Source organism: Myzus persicae, unplaced genomic scaffold (genome assembly GCF_001856785.1).
Source record: "Myzus persicae strain clone G006 unplaced genomic scaffold, MPER_G0061.0, whole genome shotgun sequence".
Taxonomy (NCBI): domain Eukaryota; kingdom Metazoa; phylum Arthropoda; class Insecta; order Hemiptera; family Aphididae; genus Myzus; species Myzus persicae.
In genome coordinates, this window is record NW_019104266.1 from 1568753 (window position 1) to 1591560 (window position 22808).

The 22808-nt window shown below is 28.7% G+C and overlaps 3 protein-coding genes across 7 annotated transcripts; 1 reads left to right on the plus strand and 2 right to left on the minus strand.

Annotated features, from left to right (window-relative positions):
• Nucleotides 1-1907: 1907 nt before the first annotated feature.
• LOC111040682 (phospholipase ABHD3-like) lies at nucleotides 1908-5278 on the minus strand. Of its 5 annotated transcripts, none has more exons than XM_022324684.1 (9): nucleotides 5144-5278; nucleotides 4715-4853; nucleotides 3620-3789; nucleotides 3299-3518; nucleotides 2845-2957; nucleotides 2589-2768; nucleotides 2465-2522; nucleotides 2239-2404; nucleotides 1908-2172 (listed from the first exon to the last, which is right to left on the minus strand). In XM_022324684.1, exons 2-9 carry the CDS (start codon nucleotides 4826-4828, stop codon nucleotides 1985-1987), a joined length of 1209 nt encoding a protein of 402 aa, XP_022180376.1. In that variant the 5' UTR covers nucleotides 4829-4853; nucleotides 5144-5278; the 3' UTR covers nucleotides 1908-1984. The 5 variants fall into 5 exon arrangements, with proteins under 5 accessions (XP_022180376.1, XP_022180375.1, XP_022180374.1 ...); XM_022324683.1 differs by having other exon boundaries at nucleotides 5140-5278; XM_022324682.1 differs by having other exon boundaries at nucleotides 5132-5278.
• Nucleotides 5279-9710: 4432 nt separating this feature from the next.
• LOC111040670 (ralBP1-associated Eps domain-containing protein 2) lies at nucleotides 9711-15858 on the minus strand. The gene is made up of 12 exons (XM_022324660.1): nucleotides 15627-15858; nucleotides 15354-15534; nucleotides 14682-14922; nucleotides 14423-14627; nucleotides 14271-14363; nucleotides 12058-12211; nucleotides 11023-11080; nucleotides 10816-10934; nucleotides 10679-10746; nucleotides 10506-10617; nucleotides 10270-10357; nucleotides 9711-10181 (listed from the first exon to the last, which is right to left on the minus strand). Exons 2-12 carry the CDS (start codon nucleotides 15505-15507, stop codon nucleotides 10046-10048), a joined length of 1428 nt encoding a protein of 475 aa, XP_022180352.1. The 5' UTR covers nucleotides 15508-15534; nucleotides 15627-15858; the 3' UTR covers nucleotides 9711-10045.
• A 3477-nt stretch (nucleotides 15859-19335) lies between these two features.
• LOC111040664 (histone-binding protein RBBP4) lies at nucleotides 19336-22668 on the plus strand. Its single transcript, XM_022324653.1, has 9 exons — nucleotides 19336-19643; nucleotides 19728-19875; nucleotides 20882-21027; nucleotides 21087-21291; nucleotides 21354-21531; nucleotides 21590-21784; nucleotides 21855-22067; nucleotides 22141-22239; nucleotides 22326-22668. The coding sequence occupies exons 1-9, from the start codon at nucleotides 19625-19627 to the stop codon at nucleotides 22404-22406; spliced, it is 1284 nt and encodes a 427-aa protein (XP_022180345.1). The 5' UTR covers nucleotides 19336-19624; the 3' UTR covers nucleotides 22407-22668.
• Nucleotides 22669-22808: the final 140 nt, after the last annotated feature.

Below are 22808 nucleotides of genomic sequence, written 5' to 3' on the forward strand. Positions count from 1 at the left end.
AAATTTCAAGTGTAAATAGTAATTTGTTTTTGAATTACAACAAAATAAGTAAATCGCTACAAGAGAGTGATATTCACATCGAGTGAACATTGAAACTTCAAACGCTCATAAAAATTTAATTTGACTTTCGGGTAGAAATTTTTTTTTGATAAAGGTAGACAAACGTGTAAAGAATCTTGTATTACATTTTTTAAATCTTAGATATAAATAGAAAATTTTTTATGAATTTCTTACTAAATATAATATGTTAACTTTCGTGATTTCTACGAATTTTGACAAAATTCTAAGTTTAAACGCTTATAAAAAATTATTGAGGATTTAGGCTTAACTTTTTTTTTAATTTCCATAAAAAACAAATACAAGGATCTTTGTATTACATCATCAAGGTTTTTGACAGAGCAAACATTTTTTTATCGACTTGATTTAAAAAAAAAACAAATAATAATCGAAAATTCCATATGCCTATAAATAGCTCGGCACAAATAAAAATATTTTGAACATTTTATGGTGTATAGAAAATGCTTACACAAATACACAGTGGAAATGTCATGTATCTACGGTCAGTTTTGTTAGAGTTACACAATATTTCAAAAATATAATGGTGCATATAAATGCAAAATTGAACATTCAGTGAATATTTTATCAAACTACAGTTATTTTTTTATAAAGAGTTACAATAAAAATGCTCAGTTTTTCCTTCATTTTTAATTTGTTTTGCCCGGTGCTTTTTGAAAACTATAAAGAAAAGATGCTGGAGAAAAAAATTGAAGGATTTTGACTGTCCCCAATGATTGATGACAGATACAAATAATAAAAAAAAAACCACATAACATTGTAAAATAAATATATTTGTGGCTCTGCTCAGAATCTAAAATCCAGACTTTTCAAAATAATTGGGAAAACAGAGAAATTTACTCAAAATTTGTTTTCTACAAAATCGATATTTATATACATATTTATTCAAATAAGATCCAAATTTTTTTACTGTTTACTGTTAAGCTACAGACAATGTTTTTGAAAAATTGTGTGCAGGTAAGTATCTATATCAAAACTCAAACGAATGATTTTTGAGTTGTTAAAATGTAAAATGGAACTAACAACTAAGATTATGTTAGTAGAGTAAATTTACAAAAATATATAGTAGATTTAATATTTAATAAAGTAGACTGAACATTTTTTACAAATTATAGAATTTTTTTAGATTATAACTATTTAAAATTAATTAATCAATATCATTTTTAAATCATTAAGCTTGCAAACCTACTATCACACAACCTAGTGCACAAAGTTAAATAACTCAAAAACTAGTCGTTCAAATTTCAATTTATATATATCATTATTTTGAAGTCATTTGCTTAACAATTTACAGAAAAAAAACAGAACAATTGAATATAAAGTACCAAAAAGTTACAGAACTACTTTTTGTACCATTATTGTGTATTTGAAAATGTTAATAGTTTTAAAACTTTGATTTCCCTTTCTTGAGTAAAGGCATAAATAGTGAACAAACACAAGCAGAAAAAAATGTTATTTGAAAAATTAATGATTTTCACACATCAATTATATCAATACAGTTAATTAGAAATATATAAAGTATAAAAATAATAAAATAATATGCATTGAAGATGATTATATTTTAAAAATTGTGTATCCATTGCACATATGTAAATTGCACATATGTAAATCAAAGACTGTTTGGTCTATGATAATACTGTCAGGTTAGATTAACCCACTGATTAAACACCAAAAATAAATTGTGTAATGAGTAGAATTAATTTATAGTTTAAAATAATAAATACATAGTAGTATATAGTTCATTTTTATGTATATTTTTTTAACTAAAATAAACTCCACCGCCAAGAAAATAAATGTATTACAATATAATAAAAGTATGTATACACTATAAAATTAAAATATTTGATCATATATTTTATCTAAAGTAGTAAATTCACTTAACTCTAAATGTATTACAAAAATAACAATTTTAACTATCATATTTCTTATAGTTATTATTTTTAAATATTGAGCTGAAATATTGGTCAATTATACGAAACATAAATTCATTACTATTAGTAAATGGCCAAATACCTTCTAAAAACCCAATATGCCCACCTTTTACTGTGACCAAAATTGCTACATTTTCAATGCTGTCAGCACTTTCTAGCGGCAGATCTAAACATAATTCATAATTATCTTATTATCTTACAAACTCTTTTTTATTTACTAAATAATATTTACCAGATTCTAAACAAAATGGGTCGTCAGCAGCATTCAAACACAAACAAGGCACTCTGATACGATCCAATTTATCATGAAGTGATGCTTTTTTATAGTAATCATCAACAGATTCATGTTCAAATAACTTGATTGTATAATTTGCATCAAATTCCCTTATAGTTTTACTCTAAAAAAATTTTTTTTTTTACTAAACATTTCATATTTTCTAAATACAAAAATATTATACTTTAATAACTTGATTATAATCCCATTTATGACTTGATGAACTTAACATATTGCTACTACTAAAATATAAAAATAAAATATCATAAATAGACCACAGAATATAATAAGCAAATATTTAAACTTACTTTTTAACAAGATTACAAAGACATTTTGCTAAGTACAAACAAAGAAAACGATTTAAATATGGTTTTTCTATATTTTGTGTGGTTGCAATTAAATCCCATGGAACTGAAATTAGCATGGCAGCAGAGAAGTATTTGTGAACATATTGCTCATTAGATTGCAAAAAACTTCCCAATAAAAGTCTGTTATGTAAAACAATAATAACTGTAATTTATAAACATATAAAAAATGAAGATAAATATCTAGAAGATAACTTACCCGCCCATAGATACACCAATTCCACCTAAAATGGTGTCTGGATACTTGCTTTTTATATGGCAGACAACTTCAGTTAAGTCATCAATATTGTTAGCAGAATAAGTTCTTGGAGTCTAAAATAAATATTAACTAAATCAAAATGTGTCACAACTCTCACAACTCACAGATGATTAATGAACACAATTTAATTGGTTTTAAAATATGTAGCTTATAAATCCTTCATTAGGTCAACACAATTAATTCACGCATTCAATTAAATTATTATGAATGAAAATTGCAAAGGGGTGTAAGTACACACCACACCTTCTCCCAAAAACTCTTGAATATTTTTAGAGATAATCAAAAAAAAATTATAAAAAAATTATAATTTCAATATTAAATATTAAAAAAAAACTTTGTGCTTATACAATTCTTATTTCGATACATAATTAAAAATATATTAAAATGTTGTCACCTTTAATTCAATACCACCAATTCCTCTATAATTGAAAACAACAATTCTGAATCCAGATTTTTGCACAGCCAATGATGTAGCTCGAACATACTCACATTTACTGTCACCTGTTAATCCAGGCAAAAACAAAATTGTTGCATCATACATATCGTTAGGACGTTTCATTGGTTCCAGCCAGTCCAATGCCACTTCACCTCCATCCTTTAATTTAAATATTTCTCTAAGACAAAATTAATAATAAGTAAATCAATGATTAAAAATCGTTGAAATTAGATGAAAAAAAAAATTTTAATTTATAATATTACTGCATATAAACCTTACCTTATATATGGTGCTGGAGGAACTATAAATGATCGAATCAAACTTGCTAATACGCTTTGAAATCTAGCTTCAAAACACCACATTGTTGGCCAATACTTTTCATTGATAATTGGAACATTTTGACGAATAAAATTTTTAAATTCACCTTCTTTGCAGTGTATTCTGGGAGCCTGAATAATATTTTATTATTTATTATCTTATTTATAAATATAAAATAAATAATTGATTTAAATGGTCATGGATAAAATTAAATTCGTTAGTTCAGCGATTTTCTATCTTTTTTATCATTAAGTAGTGAGTATCCCTTTACATTTATACTATCAATAGGCCACTCAATAGCTTACACTCATAGGGTGAGTTAATAAAAATAAGCTATAAAGAATGCCGGACAGCCAAGGTATCGGCCCCCAAATTTAAAGATTTTAACTGGCCTTAAAAAAATGAACAGCCTATTTTTCAATAAGACAAATTAATTATTATTTATTATTATTCATACTTAGTGATTCAGTTTGGAATATTTAAATATTTTTAGTCAAATATTACTAAGCCAGCCCAAATTTAACCCGCCAACCAGCTCGAGTTTCTCGTTATGCCTATCTGGGACTGGCTATAAATTAATATATTTTACAATACCATTTATTATTAATTCATGTATTGTATATAATGTATGGTTAAAAAAAAATTAGGCATATAAATTAGATGAGAAAAATCTTAATGTTTTTTTTAATGTAATACTTGAATTGCTTTTGCATACCCACCGGTAGTCAGTTGGGAACCGTTGTCCTAGATTAGTTTATTTTTACTTTTAAATTATAGAATTCTAAATTACTTTAAAACTGCATGTTTTATAAAATAATCCTTACAAATACAGTCGTGAAACATATGATAAATTTTAAGAGTAAAGTTATGGGTAATCAAAAAAAAAAATATTTTATGCGGTTTTTTCACTACTTATATAAATATGTAATTGTATTATTAAGGTCGCCACACACCGCAGCGGCAAAATTGTTTCCAACTTAATTTTGCCTCAACCGCTACCGCTGCAGTGAGTTGGGACTTTTATAGATAATAACAAGTAAATTAATAAATTCTTACTTTAACTGCAAACATAAAGTAATAATTTATAAAACCAACAGCTGCTGTCACCCCAACAATACATGAAGGTGGCAATGAACAAAATTTGGATATACAATTTGTCAAAACATCCATGTTTCAAATAACTTATATTTAATATCTGAAAATAAAAATAATTGTTTAACGATTTAGGTATGAACAATTTGTTAAAAATAATTCATTGGATATTACTTATAGAATAATAAAACGATCAGTATAATAAGTGCCTTTAATAATACATATATTATAGTTTATAGTGTATTATTATTTATAGTTTATAACAAATTCAAGTGAGAAATAAAAAATATTGAATCTGCAAAAGTTGTACCCAATTAAATTCATAATTATGAATACAGCCTTATCGATTAGTTTAAAGGTCAGAGGGTACTGAATGCTTACTGTACTACCTACTACCTATAGTTCTATTGCGCTGAATACTTTGATTTGTACGTAACAATTATGTATAGTTTTAAAACCGGTAATATTACTTATTATTATTTAATATTTATTGCGATCTCGAACTTTTTAGTTTTTAATCCTATCACTTTACGTGTTATCAATGTAAATTGATAACAGCAAAACGTGCTGGATGCATAGACCATATTATATTTATACCTGCCGTACTTATACCGGTACCATGAACTAAGAAAAAAAAACTTTAACTTTACATTTTAAGCAATAAACTTAGTTCATGACCGGTATGGAGCAGTACTAACCATGATGTTTTTGAAATGCTTTTAATTTCAAGTTTCAACCATAGTAGGTATGTTAAATATTGACAATGGCAAAAAAAAATTGTTTTCATTTATAGTCCATTTAAAAATTAATTCACAAGGTGATGGGGAGACGGAGAGTGCAAATTATTCATAAATTAGATAGATATATGCATGTCACAGAATGACCTTTGCCCTGTGGCCATATTGTGCCCATGTAGGTATCGAGTTTGAGGTTTATAATACAAAATAAGTAAATATGTATTCTGTACATATAGACTATGCTAGGTACTATGGTAGTGCGCCGCGGAAGCAATGCGAAAGCAGATCCCGCGGTGTCGTCGGTTAAAACAGGAAAAAAAAAAAAAAAGGTACTATGGTAATACTATACAGTGGCCTACACATGGTTGAGGCCTGAGGGGATGGGGAAGTGGCGTAGATTGACCTATGCGTTTAATGTGATATATGCATCACCAGAAAACCTAAAATATATACGTATAATACATCATCAGGACATATTTTAATTGTTAAGCTCATAAGTCGATGCAGTCTCTACCTCACTTGAAATTAAATGCTACCTACTGTTGTACTTGTGCCTTTTTAGACATGTACCAACTCCCAGGCTTTCCGCTTTCGACAGACTCTGAGATGAAGGTCTTCTGTTCAAACTCCGTAAATTTCTTCTAATTCTTCTATCTATTTCTACTAATGGAATTATGTCTAACAGACCGACATTTCCAAGTAGGTACACCAAGGCTCCTCCACATCAAATATAGCCTTAATTAGTGCTGAAGTTCCTCAAGGAGGTGTTCTTTCTCCTATATTACGACAAATATGCGACGACAAAGTTATTTTATCAGTACACAAAGACCCAGTGATTGCTTCAAAAAAATTACAATCTCATCTAAACCTACAATCTGAATGGTACACTAAATGGCGAATTAAACTAAAACTAAACAATAATAAATCCGTTCGTATGACGTTCACCCTGAGATACAGACTTTTCACTAACATGGCTATTAATAATCTACCTACCCCTTCTCTTGATACTGTTAAATACTTAAGTCTAAACCTCGACAAAAGATTAACTTGACAAAATCCTATGAGAAAAAAAATATTAATACCTAATGTCCGTATACACGATATTTAAAAGTATCTCTCCAAAAATAAGTTCTCAACCCTAAAAACTAAATTACAAATATATAAATCTCTTCTGAAACCTATATGAACGTATGGAACCCAATTACGGGGTTCCGCGAAAAAATAAAATTGAGGCATTCCAAAACTAGTTTTTGAAAAATCAATTTCGGTTTTTAGTGTAACTCTTTGAAACCATAGATAAATTCAATTTTCACTGAATGTTTATATTAACAATTTATATGCACCAAAACGTTTTTGAAATATTGCAATGCTTTTCGGGTTATTTATAGACGTAAGAAAATTTTAAGTTTTATTAGGTTTTTTTTAGTTATGACAAATAATTTTAAAATGAACTACGTTCTTCGTAAGTTGTTATTAATGGGGGAAAAAAAAAGTTAAGTGTAAATCTAAAATAATGTGTTATGGGCGTCTGAAGTTAAAATGTTGACAAAATTCAGCATATCCCGACATTTGGCAAATTATTTTGAGTTAGAAAATTAATAAAAAATGTTCTATGAATGTATAAAATTTGAAATTCTTGTACAAGATTCCCCTTACGTTTTCCTACATTTATCAAAAAAAGAATATACTGGAAAGTCAAATTAATTTTCAAAAGGGTTTGAAGTTAAATTAGACATTGGACATTCACCCGTAAAACAAATCCTCATGGCGCTTCATCCCATTTTGCCGACAAAAAACCAGTTGTATATAGATTGATAATAAATCCCGTTTCGCCAAATCCTATCCTATATTCCTATCCTAGCCGAAAAATCATAGGTTTTTACTATCATAGCTTGGATGGGTAGGCAATCCACCCTGGGAATTAACGACTAGAAAAATGAGTGTTGAATTTGATTTTAATGATATAATATCGACATTTTAACTTTATTAAAAACCAAAAATGTCTAGCGGTTTTGAAGAAAAGTATTATAAATTATTAAAGCGGGAAGTAAAGCAGGTGACATCGTCGCGGAAACATCGTTCTGTAATCTTATCGATGATAAAGTAACAATAATAATAAAAACTTTCATCTACAAAATTTACACATATAATGATTGGTTTACGCACAGTCACAAGCTTTAGTCTGCAGTCATTTTCGCCACTACTAGTTCTAGTCATATAAAATTCATCAAAAGTTTATTAAAGAACTAAAAAATCAGCAACACAATTTTAAGTTTGATATTCTAGCTCAAAAAAAATGTAATCATCCTCCACAAATGAGGAAAATATACAAAACGTTAGAAAAAAAAGATTAAAAACTGCAAAAGAACTGTATACACCGATTAATTAAATAATTATGATATGTTAATACCTAAAATGTATGTTTGAATTCAAATTAGGAAATGGACAAATAACAATCATGGAAAATCTAGAAGCAATTATCTACCACTTCCATCTCGAGTAAAACTCGAAATGTTTGTCGTTTGGATGAATGTTTATATATTTTTAATAAATATGTAAAATGATATATACATTTTTTTTTAGAAACAAATTTCTATTATGTTTCGGTGAGATGGGATTCGGCGAAATGGGTCCAAATCCCTCATGTAACGATTTTCTTATTTCGTTGTTATTTAACAACTAATAACAGTAGGTAGGTACCTAATTGAAATTTTCATAAAATGTTTATTTTTTTATCTTCGATGAAATTTTCAAAATATTTTTAATCGTTTTAAGTTATCTTAGAGACATATGAACATTTTAATTATTTTTTTTATTTTGTATTCTATAAATGTCAATAAAATATTACTCGTTGGGTTAAAAGCTTGAAAATTGAATACAAGATTCCCTATAAGTCGTTATATTAGCAGTTGATAAATATTAAAGATCCATATAGGTATAAATGTATAATTATTTTTTATACAGACATTTTAAGTTCAAATTTTGACGAAATTATACATTAAAATTTAAAACCAATAATAAAGTTTTTAGTTATTTTGTTTTAATTTAAAAATATAAAAAAATTCTAAGTAATTTACAAAAACGTGGAAAACCACAAAATAATCAAGGAAAAATAGGAATTTTTTTGCTGTACGTAACTAAAAAAAAAATATAACCATTTTTCCTTAATCATTTTGAGGTTTCCATGTTATTTTATATAAAATTTTCATCAAATGTTAATATTGGCATTTTCTTAACACACAAATGTTTTGATTCTTTTTGAGTTATTGAGAAAAAATTTTCATTTTGGATAATTTCTTTAAAAATTATTATCATCAAAAATGTTTGCTGGGTCATAAAACTTGAAAATGTTATACGCAACTTTCCGTCTAAGTTGTTAATAGTGCAATTTAAAAAATAAACTTGAGAGTAAATCCACAGTAATAATTTATAATTGTCTGAAGTTAAAATGTTGACAAAATTGTATATGTCCTCTTTCCATGTAAAAATAATTATATTATATAAAACCATTTTAGATTTTTGTTGTAAATCAAAAAGTATTAACTGTAGAAATTTGAATTGTTCAAAATTCAAAATTTCAAAAATATATTTACTGTTTTTGAGCTGTTTTTTGACATTCAGCATTTTCTATTATATTTTTAGTTTTTTTTGTATAAATATTGATATTAATATTATCATGTTGTTGATTGTGGGTTGTGTCATTAACAACACATTTGTTGAGTATTCTGCGACTATCTTTTCTAACGATGTAATTAATAATGGATATATATATATTATATCAAAACAACAATTTTAGATAAACCATATTTATAAATATATTACTCTGAAATAATATGATATATAATATACTTTGTCAAAATAATTAATGAATTCTGCATGGAGAAGCTGCCTTTATTTGTCTTATTAATAAATAACGTATTCATTCATCATATAGCAATAATAAAAGATTCTTATTTTTCTTTTATTTAGCACAAGTATTCTAAAAAAAAAAAAAAAGAATCTCTTATTTTATTTTACTCTGCACTCCTAAATGTAATTCATTAATTGAAAAAATAATATGAAATATATAATATGTACTTCATTGATTAATGGAGCGCAGAGAAATTAAATTAATAATAATTATTTATTTAAAGTTTCTATAACTAAATTATACCAATATTACAATAGACAAAAGGTAAAATAATTAATACAATAATGAATAAATAATAATAATAATAATCACATATAAAGTTCAACAGTAAATACATCAAAATTTAAAATTTAAATGTCACAATTAAAAACATGATCTAATATTTGATGTATCTATTGATGCTTGGTCAAAAAAAAAAGTAACAATACATTTAAATAATAATTATAATATTAAACCAAACAGATAAGTATGATAATAAATATAAATAAATAGGTTATATTATTAATATTAACAATATTTTGTGATAATTAAAACATAGTGATAATGGGTTCATCAAGATCATTGTTAATAATAATAATATTAAAAAGTGTTAATGATGATGAAGTGTACTTATCTGTTGATAATATAAGACCAAGGCAAAACAAATGGTTAAAATGAGGGTGGAGATGACTTATGAACGGTATCCAAGAGCAATTGTAAACCAGCGCGTTCTTCGCGTAAATCATTCAATTGTTTTTGTAACTCTTGATAGACTAGACGTAAATGAGCATTTCTTTCTTCCAATCTAATATATATATAAAAATTTTTATTATTTTTATTTATTCAAAAGTTATTTAACTTATAAGCTATATTTTTTTTAATTTCTTAATTACTTGCTAGATGAAGATGACTCTAATGGCTGTACACCATGTATTTCTGATCCAGTTGTAGAAGAATTTTCATTACTTTGTGTTTCTGAAACTATTAAGATTGCTTTTTTATAGTCCGTTATATAACCACTAAATATAATCTGATATTTCACAATAAAATGATTGTATATAATGTTGGAAGAATTATCTTGTAAAAGATATTATCATTTTTAATATTGTGTAGTAAAATAAAAATTTACGTGGTTTTTTGTAAACTTGAAAAGCACCAGGACATTGTGCAAAATCAGCAAATTGGCCAGATTCAGTTCTCTCACAATTTTGTCTCAACCCATTAATTTCAACATTTGAATTCTAAAATATAAATAACTTTTTATGTACTTATATTAGATACTTGGAATATTATACTATTTACTGGACTAGGAGTTATTCTTGGAGGAACAACTGGAGGTCCCTGAGTTGAACTAACAGCCCCAAATTTGCCTAAAATATATATATTAAATAATAAATAGTAAAAATAAAAATTATTGATTGCCTTATAAAGTAAATTACCAAGTTTATTGAGATCGAGAGAGGAACTACGCATGTGAGCACGATATGGCCGTGGTGGTGGAGGTGGTGGAGGTTCTTTTTTTGCTATTACCACTGGTAAACTTGCAGGCCCTGAATTCCTATAGTAAAATATTTTGAATCAAAAAAATATCAATACATTCAAATGTATATAACATTAGTCAAATATTAAAAATATGCTTAACTTACATATCTTCACCATAATATGTTGGTAAAGGTGGAGGTGGTAGAGCACCTGGTCCGACATCTAAACATAAATATTTTAAAAAGTATGAAATTAATGATTCATTTTAAGTATTCTATTCACATTATTATAAATAATATTTAAATAATACATTAAAAACTAAAATGAATCATATTCAGGGCTGTGCACCTGAATTAACCGGAACTCCTAACACCCCTAAAAACCTTTAAAAAATCAAACACAATAAACTCATATAAATTGAATCATTCTGTTTTCAAAACATCCAAATTAATCAAAACCAGAATAATATATTCTGGTTAACCATAAACCCGAATTATTTTTATTTTTTACTATCTTCGTATGATATTACATTTTATATGTATTTCTTGTGGTTAGTTCGATTTTGTAGTTAATTGTTTAATAATAACAATAGTATTAACAAGAACAATTTTACAATCAATTATTGGTACAGTTAATAAATATTTCCTTAAAAATAAAATCCAATAAAATCATTAATAATTAATTCCGATTAAGCCAAATCACATGATACTAAATTATTTCTTATAATATAATTATAAAATATAATTTATTACTTTATTAGTACATATTAATTATATTATATATAAAATAAATGCAAATATAGTCAATAGCAATATAAATCAAATATATATGGTCTCAACAGAACAACGTATTGACACTTGACACCAAATAGTAATAATAACAATAATTTATTAATACCTAGTATTATTTGCCATCCAACTTCCCAAGTGATATTATAATAATTTAGTAACAAATATTGTGATACATTGCTATATTTACCGGTTTTCCTGAAATCGCAGACTACTCATTAACCGTATTAACCAATATTAATCTGAATAATAACAGTTATTAAAACCCAAAAGTTTGTTTAAATTTTAAATGTTGAGGTTTGAATACCCGAATATATCTAGCATCCAAAACCCCAAACTCAAATAAATGATTCGGGTGCAAAGCCCTGATCATTTTAAAAGTTATAACTTAGCAACTTAAAAAATACATACGGCTGCTAAGCTTTTTAGCTTGAGGCCTCTGAATTGATTTAATTAAAACCATTTCTTCAACATTATTTGACAGTATTTCTTTTTCTTGGTCTTCCAAACAATTATCAATACCAGGTGTAACTCGAACTGCAACTGGATGAAGGATTTTTGGATCCTGAATATTGTACATAACAGAAATAAGTTAAACAAAGTTCTTACATACAAGCAATCTAAAATTAAAGTCTATATTCAAATCATGTGATTTCCTAACAAAACGATTGGAATTAGAAATATAAATAATGTCATAAACAAAAAAAAAACTATCTATACACAGTGTATAGTAAATACCTTTGATATAAAATAATAATAATTTTTTTTTAAATTAATACTTAACTATAAAAATTAAACTGAAAAGGAAAACCCTTAACAACAGACTACATCTATTTTATCCAATTTTAAAATCTAAGCTCTCATCATCACCAAACTTATTATGTACATATCTATCTTGTGTCACATATGGGCATATGCAAATCAAATTCGTGGCTGTACCAAGCCTTTCCAAATTTGTACCATACCAATATGCCAATCGATCACTCTTCATATGATAGCCTCTGTACGTTGATTTGTATCTAATTCCACACTAAACACCTTAAAATAGAATCAGTTAACTCACTAGCCACCAAATATTACACATATTTTTACTCCAAACTATACTCCCATACTAACCCATTAGTATCAAAAATGTTATCCAATACACAACGCATAAATCCCACCTATCGACCCAAAAGAAAATATAGTTGATTTATTAACCTAAAACTATATATCACCTTGGGTTCCATCATTTTCCTCTCTTTTCGTATAATTTAAAAAATAAAATGTATACTAATTACTAGGACTGGGATATTATGCCCTATTATATTAAATTTATAAAAAAAATATATGACAAGTGTAAATTTGTTCTTTTAAAAAGTGTTTTAAACAAGTATTAGTAGTATTAGTATTCATTTTTATAAAAGTTGTACAGATAGCTATAATGTATTAACTTGTTTTATTGGAAACGTTACCAGAGTTGTTACATACGTTCTGAGATTTCAACTTTTGTCCGATAATATAACACGAATTACAAGTACCTACTTTAAAATCTCTTACAAGATAATGACCTAAAAACTAAAAAATAAATATTCTTAGCCTCTCATTCAAAAGTATATAGAACAAATTGTGACAATATGAGCATCATAGTAAGCTTTAGAAAACAATGTTAAGTACATTAAAATCCCAGCCCTAGTAATTACTAATTATCATATTTACTTATGTCTATTAGGGGAGGTTTCACTGTAAAGAATAATCTATAGCTTTTTTCAAAATCGTTGTTGAAATACATGCTATAGAGCAGTGGTTCTTAACCGGTGTTCCGTAGACTTGGTATAAGTGTTCCGCCAAAAAAAAAAATGTTTAATTTCATTGTCTTAATATTTTGACTTTTATGGACTTCCAACACACAAAAGTATAAGACGTTTATAACAATATACTGTATAGTGTATAGAATAATTTTAGGTTAATATATTAAAAAAACTAAAAAATGTAGTACATTACTATTTTATTTTACGGCTGTGTTCCACGAAAATCTTATAAAATGTTAACTGTTCCGTCATTCGAAAAAAGTTAAGAACCACTGCTATAGAATATTGAATTCAGAATACATTTTTTTTGGATAAAAACATACTCAGGTGTATCTTAATATATACATATGTAATATATTTCTATGATTAATCAAGGTAGGCCTAAAGATTCAGTATAAATGTGATATTTAAAATACATAAATATTACATTTTTTTTAATCATGAGCAATTATAAAGAAAATTATTCATGTCATTAAAATATTTTGTTCTAAACAAATTTATTTTAAATAGAAAACTAAGTATCCATCTCATCAATAAATAATACAAAATAATTTAACAAAGTCTTTCAATTATTAGATTTTTTTTGTATTGTTTATTCAAATTTAATGTAATTTCAACATTTAAATGAGCTCTGAAACTATTTCAAACTGAGCACTAATGCTTTGACCCACTTTTATAATATTTATGCTCACAGCTCTAAAAAACAAAACAAAAAAATGGAAACAATTAAATGAAACTAATTAATGTTTCAATTCAATAACTAAAGCCAATTAAAAAATTAAGCATATTATAATGTACAATTAAATGTGTAATTAAATTATGACAATGACATACTTGTTCAACAGAGGACTTTTGAAAATCAAAATTCACTGGCTTCGGTCCAGGTGATGATAATGAACTAGTTGGAGAATCAATAAACTTTGTCCACTATAAAAATTAAATTAAATGTTTAAGATTTTAAACAAACAGTTTTAAAAAGTGTTTACTTCTTTGCTTTTAATACTGCAAGTTGGTGATACAATAGTATTATTTGTAATATTTATCTGAACTGGTGACACAGCTGGTGGCACTAATGATGGCGGTAGTTTCTTAGGAAGAGCAATATTGTTGCGTCTAAGAACAACTAAATGCATGGCCAGTTTGAATTCAGCTAATGAAAGAGCTCCATCTTTGGTTACATCAGACAATTGCCTAAAAATAAGTCAAAATAAAAAAAGCCATAATAAAAGTTTAAAACAAATATACCATATTTCTTTAAGTTCATGTAATGGCAAACGTGATTTTTCAAAAAATGATCGGGCTATTGAGCCACTCAGTAAAGATTTTGGATTAGGCTGCATTGATGCAAATTGTTCTTCATAATATTTACTCTGTTCCTCATTCATACTCCAAATTCCAATACCATTTGCAGATGAAACTGTTTCACAGTCAGATGAATCTGCTTCCTCTTCAGTACCCAATAATTGTCGCTGTTCATCACCCCATGCTAGAAAATCAATTTATTTTGATATAAAGACAATATAATATAGCAATACTTTTTGAAGTACAATTATGGTGTACTTTCATCATGGAACATCCAATATTAATCATTATACCAAAAATTAAATTCTTGATTTTCCTTACACAGCTATGATTTTCAATCAGAATGAATGTAAAAAATAATGTAAAATACAAATAAAAAGCATCAATGTATATAAAATTAATATTTTGAATTTATCAAAAAGACGCAATCATGACAAAATATTTAGTTTTTGAGTTATATTAATAATACATATTACTTGTATTTAGTATCTACCTATTTATTAACCTAGTTCAATGTAAAAAAAGGTCTTATTAGTGCTCAACAGGTAGATATTAAATAATTAAAAAATAGATAAATTGCATGTTATGTATTTAATTATGTTAATAGTTCATTACTTGGTCCGTGCCAATGAACCCAATTCTTATCCTGAACACTGTTGGTAGGCGTAGGCGAGTCACTAGCCGTGCTCGAAGCCTCTGTCGCTGAACTGTTTCGGGTGTGTTCCACATCGCGTTCCGTGTTCACGATTACCATTTGACTGTCCGTCATAATAATAATTACTCAATAGTGTTTCTCCTGAAGAGCGTTCATGAGAAGAAAATAAAATAAAATTAGTTGAATTGAACCCGACAGCGGTGACATTAGGACAATGTCGAAACTCGAATTACCTTGTATGGTAAAGCGCAAAACCATCATACGTGCACTTAAACTGTGTTATTGTAACATAACTTTTTCTAATCCACGGGGGATGGAAATGCACCTGACGACTCTTTATAATTGTTTGCTGTCGTTGCTGCTGCGACAAGCGAATCAAGGCGAATAGGCGATACAGGCCCGAACAGATTTTCCACGAGTCGTGTAGGAATTCGCTGTAGCTGATATAATAATGATTATTATTATTATTGTCAGTCAATTATTAAACGCGTATTGTTGTTATCAATGTGAATATGTATCACTGATAAGCAAATAAATAAACAAATCGCACCGGCTAGAAGAGACGTCCGGTTCGCCCGCGACCGGCGTTCCCAACTTTGTACTTGTCGCTGCGGTTCGGTCGCTTCCCCACCACAGCTCAAGACTTCTTAGATTTTACTATAATTTTCCTATTTAGGTAATTTTGTCGTACTTTATTTGAAAATAGAAAACCGTGGTAGGTAGCTATTAAGTTTTAAATTTGCCTCCACCTTCTAATCAAGTTATTCTTTAAGGTTGTTTTTCAGTTTTATACATTTGTTTATATGATTTCCCACGGGCCACGATTATGATATTGTCCAAGTGTTTGAGAATGTAGTTGTTGTCTCTTGAATACGAAGTTTAGACACTACTACACTAGTCATAATATTATGATGATTGAAAGAATCCTAGAGATATTTTCATTTTATTCATCCAGTCATTCCATCATCTGGATGCTTGCGTCAAACTGAATAGTATAGGGACTTTTTGAAGTGCTTGTATTTATCATTGTTGCAGCCCGCAGGAATATTTATTATTTATACCTACCTATTTACTAGCTGTTTCTTTAAGTTTTATATTTAAAAATATGCTGTTCTTAAATCCATCTAATGAATATGCATGTTTAATTCTGTACAGACAGCAAGTAATATTCTTATGGTTGTTAGTTTGCTACTCTTGCCAAAGTTTCAGTGTAGTCAACACCTTTTTATGTGCGAAGCCTTTCATGACTACGGCTTTGTACTTTGATATACTCTCATCGCCGTCTATTTTTATACAGAGTACTTTGAAGCCAATAATCTTTATTCCTTCATGTATTTTGTCTATTGGTGGCCATGTGTGGTTTTTTTTTTATAAGAGATGCAAGTTCGTCGTTGACAGTCGATTTTATTTGTCCTATTGGTTTCTCATGTCATATTCTGGTATTTTATTGATGAAGGATTTCACGTTAAGCACTATATGTAGTCTCTTGACCCTAGTCCGTGGCCAGTACTGTTTTTTCCTTTTATTCTCGTTGTTCTTGTTTATCTGTTGATTCCTTACTGACATCTGTTGGTTCCGCGTATTCTTTAGAATTATTTTTCTTCATTTGTCATTGTTGACTGTGAATTATTTTCTTGGTGATCTATTTTTTATTTGTTAGTTTTTGTTGCTTGTGTGACTTATTTCGGGACATCAGTTTGTTAATTTATGTTATATTCAGTTTAATCAAAAGGCTTTTTTGTCCAAAATGTACCCTTCCCTTTTCAGTCAACACTTACAATTCCTTTTCGTTCAGTAAGTTTTCTTTAAAATTTAAAATTATAACAATTAAACTATGGAAGGGTACATTTTGGCTGAAAATGATGACGCACCATCAAACATTACGTTCCTGGTGGCTTCTATCCTTTTATTGTCCGGTTATCATATTCTGTACCCATTATGTGTGTATTCAACCATTGCCTTTTTTGAGTATGTTCTTTTTTCTTCAGAAATGTGTTACAATTTACAAATGCATTATAGCCAAAAACTGTTGTAAAGTGTTCAACGTTGACACTGGTTTTCTACCACAGTTCAGCGCCTCTTGCTGGAGTAATTCCTTGGAGTGCTCTTTTTGGTTCCAATTATTGTTGTTCTATTGATTCTCTATAACCTATGTAACTCTATAATATTCTGAATATGGACTATATGGGATGGTGTACACAATTTCGGTGTCATTGAGTTTGAAAAAATCTCTTAGCTGTCTTGAAGTTTATTCTCCTCAATTATTCCAATTAATCTTTGATATCTTTCTTTCAAACTTAACTTCTGTAGTTTTTATGTGCCTAGTCCATAATTATGACAGCTGCTTCCTTGTGGCTTGTGCTCAGACATAAAGTATACTGATAGAAAGTGTGAATAGTCGTCATTGAGTGAAATTAAGTACCATTGGCTGTCCTATGCAGATATGTCCGTTTCTTCTTTGGTATTGTTTATCTTTTTCTTCGCCATCACCCACAACTATTTGGGGTTGGTCACTCTTATTCTATACCTCCGTAAGACTCAACTCCCTCCCAAATTTACTCGCACCAGCTCTTTTCGTGTTATTCTTTATTCTGTACAGCTATTTATTCATTTTATTCTTTGGTCTTCCACCATTCATTTTCAAACCTCTGACAGACACTTCTCCTCATAACATGACCAAACCATTTCAACATTTTCAACTTATTCTCCATGATTATTGGTGCCTACAATAGTTTTTTTCTTTCCTCTGGAATTTTGCTTTCCATTAACATCTTATTAAAGAAATCAGTTATAGTCATCACATTAATTACCTACGTAAAACCGATTGTACCTCTGTTGGTACTACATCAGGTCTTACCGCTTTCATAATTTTCATCTTCCTAACCGAACACTTAACCATCACTAATTTAATCGAACGTACCTAAATTCCACACTTATTCCTTTGTTTCCTCCTTTTAAAATTCTTCATTTAACAGCTCTTCGAAATACTTTCCCATCTTTTTTTTCACATCTTCATAACTCATCTCAACTTTATTTTCTTCCCTTTTCATACACCAAACATTCTGAAAATCTCTGGACCATTTTCTAGGATCTTAGCCAACCTATAGAATTCTTTTTCTCCTTTTTTTGATTTTTAGCCTCTTAGCTATCACACAGGTCATGGTAAGTTCCTGTTAAATTTTGTTTCTCTAACTACACTGTTTGCTTCTTTATTTTGTCTTTAAAACTATCATTCCCCTATATTTCCATCTTTCCGGCATTTGTTAAAATTTACCTTTGTATTATTTTCTATATCTTGTCATCTCTATAACTTTTACATGTTTAAAAGACAAGAAAAGTTACTTAAACTTTAAACTTAACTTGAATTTTTTATATTAACTTAAATTTAACGAGTTTCCAAGAATAGTTAACTTTCCCAGTGTTGCATAGACCTATGATGCAGCTATAAACCTATATATATATAGGACTATCTTAAATCGTGGTCCGTACTCAGTGATGCAGATTTAAACCACGGTTTTAGAATATCTACAACCATTACAAACCGGGCTGCGTAACAACATGTTGCAGTGAATATATATATCTTACCCTGCTACCTCACATCACCGTGCGGAGCTAGAGTAATCGAGTAATTAAAAAGCGCTCTCTGTGTTACTACGCTTTCCATACAATTTATCATTGCTTGTATAAGGCATATTATTATACCTTATATCTTAGTTAGTCAGTTAGACTTTACAGTCTGTAATACATTATATATAATATATTTACGTTACTAGCATAGACATTTATAAATTAATAAATGCTTATAATATATGTCTATAAAAGCAAGTAATAAATGTGTGGTGGTAGCGCGTGTCCGGTGCGTTGTCGTTGTGTTGGCCACACTGCCGGCTGGACCGCGGCGGGACCATAGTTTTTTCTGATTCGCCGTGCTCTTCCAACTTCATTCGGCGTTTTTCGATTATCATCTCTCTTTATATTCGTGTGTTTTTGGCGCAATTTATTGTTTTTCCTTTTTCTCTCCGCCTATCATCGTGACGCCGTCCTGCGACCCGCGTCAGCGTCACACTATTTCCGCACCGAAAGTGCGCGTTGTACACGTCGCGGTCTTAAGTTAAATCTTGTGCTCATCGTTCGTATCTCCGCGACGAAACGCTCACTATTTCAACTACAACAACTGGTAAAGGAAAGACTACTGCGATTATTTGCGTGTTAGCATCCACCTGCGGCGATAATGGGAGACAAGGAAGGTGGTGAGTACCTGGACTGTGTTCTTCGTCCTGATAATTGTTATGATTGTAATACTAACTCCAGGAGTCTTTGTTTGCGTTTTCTAGATACGTTTGACGAGGCGGTCGAGGAGCGTGTCATCAACGAAGAATACAAGATATGGAAGAAGAACACGCCGTTCTTGTACGACTTGGTCATGACTCACGCACTTGAGTGGCCGTCGCTCACCGCTCAGTGGCTCCCAGACGTTACTCGGTAATTGAATCCGTCCTTACCGTATTCATCTTAATATATGGTTTTGTCATTAACCGATTGACTTTGTGCCTGCTTGTATGAAGTCAAACACTTTTGAATGATTGTCACCGCCAAATTCTGATTGGAAATATCAGTTTGTTAATATTGATTTTTAATACAGTGAAAACCATAAAAAAATTTATGGGACGAAAAGAGACTTCTTTCCTTATAGAGAGTTTTTGTAATAGGGTTAGATATATAGTGGGTTTAATTAATCACAACATTTTACTTATGCAAAAATTATAAATGTGTGTATATGTTTTACTATTTTAAAAACGTGAACATCAAATCATTTACTATCATATGTATAAAGCCACGTTTTGATCAAAGACCAATGTATTTCTTTTAATTGCCATTTACGCTTAGATAACAAATGCTGCGATTAATGTCAAACATTACCACAATAATAAAATTATATTTTATATTTTAATAACAATATATAAGTCAATGATAAAAGAATGCAAGTCGCTTTTGTACACTTTTACATTTGTTCCTATTAATATTATGTACCTACCAATAGCATAGAAATTGTATTTTGAAACGTACAATGTTTTTTTGTTACTGAGAGTGACTACTTCATTTTATAAAATAAACCAACCATAAAGTTTATAAAGTAAACTAACCTATATTGAATAATAGTTATATAAAGGTTTTTGTTGTAATGAGTTTTCATTGTACCTAATTATATGCTTTTGATTGTAGTTGTACTGTGTTCTATTCTGGTACTTGTATTTATCAATATATACTCTGACTCAAAAAAACGTATTGGTCTTTTTTGAGACTGAGTATGGGTAATAAATTACGATTTATAAAGGTACAAAAATCTAATATCAAATTTAAATTAATAAACTATTAGTTTGCATCAAATGGATTAATTATAATACAAGCTTAAATGAACTTTAAATTAGATCACATTTTTTTTTATTAATATTGACTACTAATTTTTCAATAACATTTTGTTTTGTAGTCCGGAAGGTAAAGAGTATTCTATACACCGTTTAATACTTGGTACTCATACTTCAGATGAACAAAATCATCTATTAATTGCTAGTGTTCAGTTACCTAATGAAGATGCTCAATTTGATTCTTCGCATTATGATGGAGAAAAACAAGGTATAAAGATTGTATACTAAAAAATTATTATTATTTTAAGTGACACTTATTTTTTTTAGAATATGGTGGATTTGGTTCTGTAAGTGGTAAAATTGAAATTGAAATTAAAATCAACCATGAAGGTGAAGTAAACCGTGCTCGTTACATGCCTCAAAATCCATGTGTGATTGCTACCAAAACACCATCAAGTGATGTATTAGTATTTGATTATACCAAACATCCATCCAAACCTGATCCAAACGGAGAATGCCAACCAGATCTAAGGTAAAATAAATAAAACAAACATCCCTAATAAATCAAATAAAAATATTTGTATCTCAAAATAGATTACGAGGTCATCAAAAAGAAGGATATGGTTTATCATGGAATCCCAATTTGAACGGATATTTGTTAAGTGCATCTGATGATCACACCATATGTCTATGGGATATTAATGCCACTCCCAAAGAACATAGAGTTGTTGAGGCTAAAACTATTTTTACTGGACATACTGCTGTTGTTGAAGTACTTACAAATTGCTGTCTTGTAAAATAGCATTTGCGACTAACTGTCTTATTTTTAGGATGTCGCTTGGCATTTATTACATGAATCATTGTTTGGTTCTGTTGCTGATGATCAAAAACTTATGATTTGGGATACACGTGCCAACAATACAAGCAAGCCATCACATACTGTTGATGCTCACACTGCTGAAGTTAATTGTTTATCATTTAATCCATATTCAGAATTCATTTTAGCTACAGGAAGTGCTGATAAAGTAAGCTACATTATTTTATACAAATGCTTGATAATTTTAAATGGAATTTCTTTTTTTTATTTCTCTTTAGACTGTAGCCTTATGGGATTTAAGAAATCTCAAATTGAAGTTGCATTCCTTTGAATCACATAAGGATGAAATATTCCAAGTACAATGGTCACCACATAATGAGACTATATTAGCATCTAGTGGTACAGATAGACGTTTACATGTTTGGGATTTGAGTAAAATAGGCGAAGAACAGTCTCCAGAAGATGCTGATGACGGCCCTCCTGAACTTTTGGTAATTATATTGTAAAACGATTGTTTGATTATAAACATTTATCTATAAATTGTTGGGTATTCAATTTGTTCAGTTCATCCATGGTGGCCATACAGCAAAAATATCAGACTTCTCTTGGAATCCCAATGAACCATGGGTTATATGTTCAGTTTCTGAGGACAATATTATGCAGGTAATTATGTTAACATTGAACATATAATCCATATCCTATAAATCCAGTACAATTGAATTATTGTTAACGATGATATTTTATCTCAGGTGTGGCAAATGGCTGAAAATATTTATAATGATGAAGAACCAGACGCTAGCAGTCCTGAAGTAGATGCACCTGTTCCTTAAACTTTGTACATGAGTAATTAATTTTATCAACATTACTTTAAGCGTAACATATAATGGTCTTTTTTTTAAATTATTCAATATGCTATCTGAAATGTACATACTAAGCACTGAGTATATTCAATTCTATTCACATTGTCCTCGTAATTTGTACAATATATTATGTTTTATAATATTGTGCATAGATAATATATTCTGAATAATTGTACCATTTATAACAATCCATTGATTTTTAATGAATTTAGGTAATTATTATCTTTTTTTATTTATTATTATTTTTTTTTTATATATATGTACGATTTTGGAATAAATAACTCAAAATAGTAATATACTCTGAAAAAGTATTTATTTTTATTGTTGTACTACAAGTGAAAATGAAAAACCAAACGATTTAAAAAAATAATA

Bases quoted from the DNA above. Each gene is read 5' to 3' on its own strand.
- LOC111040682 (XM_022324684.1), bottom strand. From the start codon at position 4,828: ATGGATGTTTTGACAAATTGTATATCCAAATTTTGTTCATTGCCACCT. The intron at 2,958-3,298 runs GTGACAACATTT...TATTTATTTTAG, and splicing joins TTGGTGGTATTGAATTAAAG to ACTCCAAGAACTTATTCTGC. The intron at 2,523-2,588 runs GTAAGTTTAAAT...TTTATATTTTAG, and splicing joins CTTTGTAATCTTGTTAAAAA to TAGTAGCAATATGTTAAGTT.
- LOC111040670 (XM_022324660.1), bottom strand. From the start codon at position 15,507: ATGACGGACAGTCAAATGGTAATCGTGAACACGGAACGCGATGTGGAA. The intron at 10,935-11,022 runs GTAAGTTAAGCA...ATTTTACTATAG, and splicing joins ACATATTATGGTGAAGATAT to GAATTCAGGGCCTGCAAGTT. The intron at 10,747-10,815 runs GTAATTTACTTT...TATATATTTTAG, and splicing joins TCTCGATCTCAATAAACTTG to GCAAATTTGGGGCTGTTAGT.
- LOC111040664 (XM_022324653.1), top strand. The intron at 21,785-21,854 runs GTAAGCTACATT...ATTTCTCTTTAG, and splicing joins CTACAGGAAGTGCTGATAAA to ACTGTAGCCTTATGGGATTT. The intron at 22,240-22,325 runs GTAATTATGTTA...ATTTTATCTCAG, and splicing joins CTGAGGACAATATTATGCAG to GTGTGGCAAATGGCTGAAAA.